Source organism: Lynx canadensis, chromosome B1 (genome assembly GCF_007474595.2).
Source record: "Lynx canadensis isolate LIC74 chromosome B1, mLynCan4.pri.v2, whole genome shotgun sequence".
NCBI lineage: Eukaryota > Metazoa > Chordata > Mammalia > Carnivora > Felidae > Lynx > Lynx canadensis.
In genome coordinates this window covers 122,235,281-122,237,441 of record NC_044306.2, presented here as the reverse complement: position 1 = coordinate 122,237,441, position 2,161 = coordinate 122,235,281, and the positions used below count along the sequence as shown (strand labels likewise).

General features: G+C 41.1%; 1 protein-coding gene across 1 annotated transcript; it reads right to left on the bottom strand.

Moving 5' to 3' along the window:
- Window positions 1-1,438: 1,438 nt before the first annotated feature.
- Window positions 1,439-1,909, bottom strand: LOC115511565 (40S ribosomal protein S23-like). The gene has a single exon (XM_032593042.1). The coding sequence runs from the start codon at window positions 1,907-1,909 to the stop codon at window positions 1,478-1,480; it is 432 nt and encodes a 143-aa protein (XP_032448933.1). The 3' UTR covers window positions 1,439-1,477.
- Between the last annotated feature and the right edge of the window lie 252 nt (window positions 1,910-2,161).

Sequence of the window (2,161 nt, the reverse complement as noted above, 5' to 3'; positions counted from 1 at the left end):
GAATAATTAGGGTATAATTGAAAATATTACCAGGGAGAATTTCTTCAAAGTTTCAGCATTTGCCTTGAGACCACCCTAAATGAATTAGGATGCTGGAGTCAGGCTGTCTGGAGTTGAGTCCCAGACCACACTCAAGTGGCACATGAAAAGTTCTGTTTTCCAAACTATAAAATGAGGATTATAGTAGCATTTGTTGAGTGTTTTTGTATGCTGGATACATGCACGTTAACTCATGTAATCTGGAAATAACCTCAGGATGCATTATTTAGAATCTCTGTTTACAGATGACAAAGCTGAGTCTCTGAGAGATTAAACTACTTGTTCACCATCATATAGTTAGCTAGAGGTGAAGGTGGGATTAGAGTCTAGGCAGTGTGACTCACGACCTGAAGAGTGACAGCTAACACTTTTGGACATACTCTGTGCCAGGCGCTAATAATCTAAGAACTCCTTATCCTATGAGATAGGAACTGTTTTTATCCCATTTTACCGATTAGAAAACTGAGCACAGACAGGTTAAGTAATTTGCGCGAGCTGACATACTGATTAAGTATGGATTCAGATCCGCCCAGTCTGGCTTCAGCTTGTGCTATCAATCTTCATGCTACACAGGAAGATGTCAAAGGGTTTTTGTGGGCAATAACTGAGAAAATCCGCGTGAAATTCTTAGCACAGCACCTGGCATAGAGGAAATGCTCAGTAAAAACGAACTAATTATTATTAACCAGGAATTCCTATAAATTGGCAAGGGTGATTGAGATCATTTAAGCACGGAGTGTTCTGTGCAGGTAAACCTTTTGTTGTGTGTGCTATTCTCGTAATTGTCCTCATGATTTGGGTTTATATAATTTCATTCATTAATTCATGAGTTCATTCAATCAGCCAATCTCGCCTCATATGTCACTTTTAGTATGCCAACGCTGTGCCAAGTGCTTTGGTAAGTGACGTGGAAAGACCTTTTTGGGAAAAGGCTCATGGATTCATTTTTCAGTCTAAATTTTTGCCCTGGTCTTGTAACAGTTTCCCACTCCTGAGATGTTTTATCTCTTAATCTGGAAACTGTGTGCTAAAACTTTATAGCTTTTCACCTAATGTCTGGCTCACTTTTATTTCCTTGAGTATTTTTATTTTTAAATTTAATTTGGGAGGGAGGCAAACCGTAAGAGACTCTTAAATACAGAGAACAAACTGAGGGTTGATGCAGGGGGTGGGGGAGAGGGGGAAATGGGGGCTGGGCATTGAGGAGGGCACTTGTTGGGATGAGCACCGCTCACTTGTTGTGTGTGAGTGATGAACTATGGGAATCTACCCCAAAAACCAAGAGCACACTTTACACACTGGATGTTAGCCAATTTGCCAATAAATTATATTTTTAAAAAAGAGCTAACAAACATATTATTTACTTTAAAAAAAAGCAAAAACAATTTATTTTTTTAGCATTTGAAAATTTATTATTGTCATTTTTCACCATCAAAACTTATGATCTTGGTCTTTCCTTCTTGCTCTTGTATAAAGTCACAAGAGAGACCCTGGCTGTTCTGACAATGTTAGAGCCAAATCCAGGAATGTCACTGATCGCATGACCTTTGTGACCAAATCCACCAACAGGAACATCATCATTTTCCTCCGTAAAATTCAAACAACTATCATTGGGCACAAAGGCTGTGATTTTTTGGCCATTCTCAACCAGCTGGACCCTGTCACACTTCCTGATGGCAGAATTTGGCTGTTTGGCTTCAGCCCCTATTTTTTCCAGCACAATTTCCTTTGCGTGGGAAGCACCTCCAAAAGCATTGGCCTTCAGGGCTGTGCCCAGATGGGCTTCCCTGTACTGTTTACCATGCCGCTTCTGATCTCCTAGGTGGCTACGGCACTTCCTGGCAGTATGGAGACCGAGATACTTGCCCATCTGGCGGGTTCCAGGGGCTTGAGCCAAAGAGAGAAACAGCGCAGGAAGGAGCCACCTATTTCCTTAAACGTTTTGAAAACAGGGCTTTTGTTCTGAATGCCATTTTGCTTCTGCTAAGGGGAAGGAGAGAATATGCATAACCTAAAAAGCACTGGTCTCAGAATCAGAACACAAGTTCAAAGCCAGTTCTCTTGGCTCTTTGACCACTAGCAAGTTGCTTAACTGCGTTAAACCTCAGTTCCCTCCTTTGAA

Excerpts from the sequence above, each read along its gene's own strand:
- LOC115511565 (XM_032593042.1), bottom strand. The coding sequence starts at position 1,909 with ATGGGCAAGTATCTCGGTCTCCATACTGCCAGGAAGTGCCGTAGCCAC.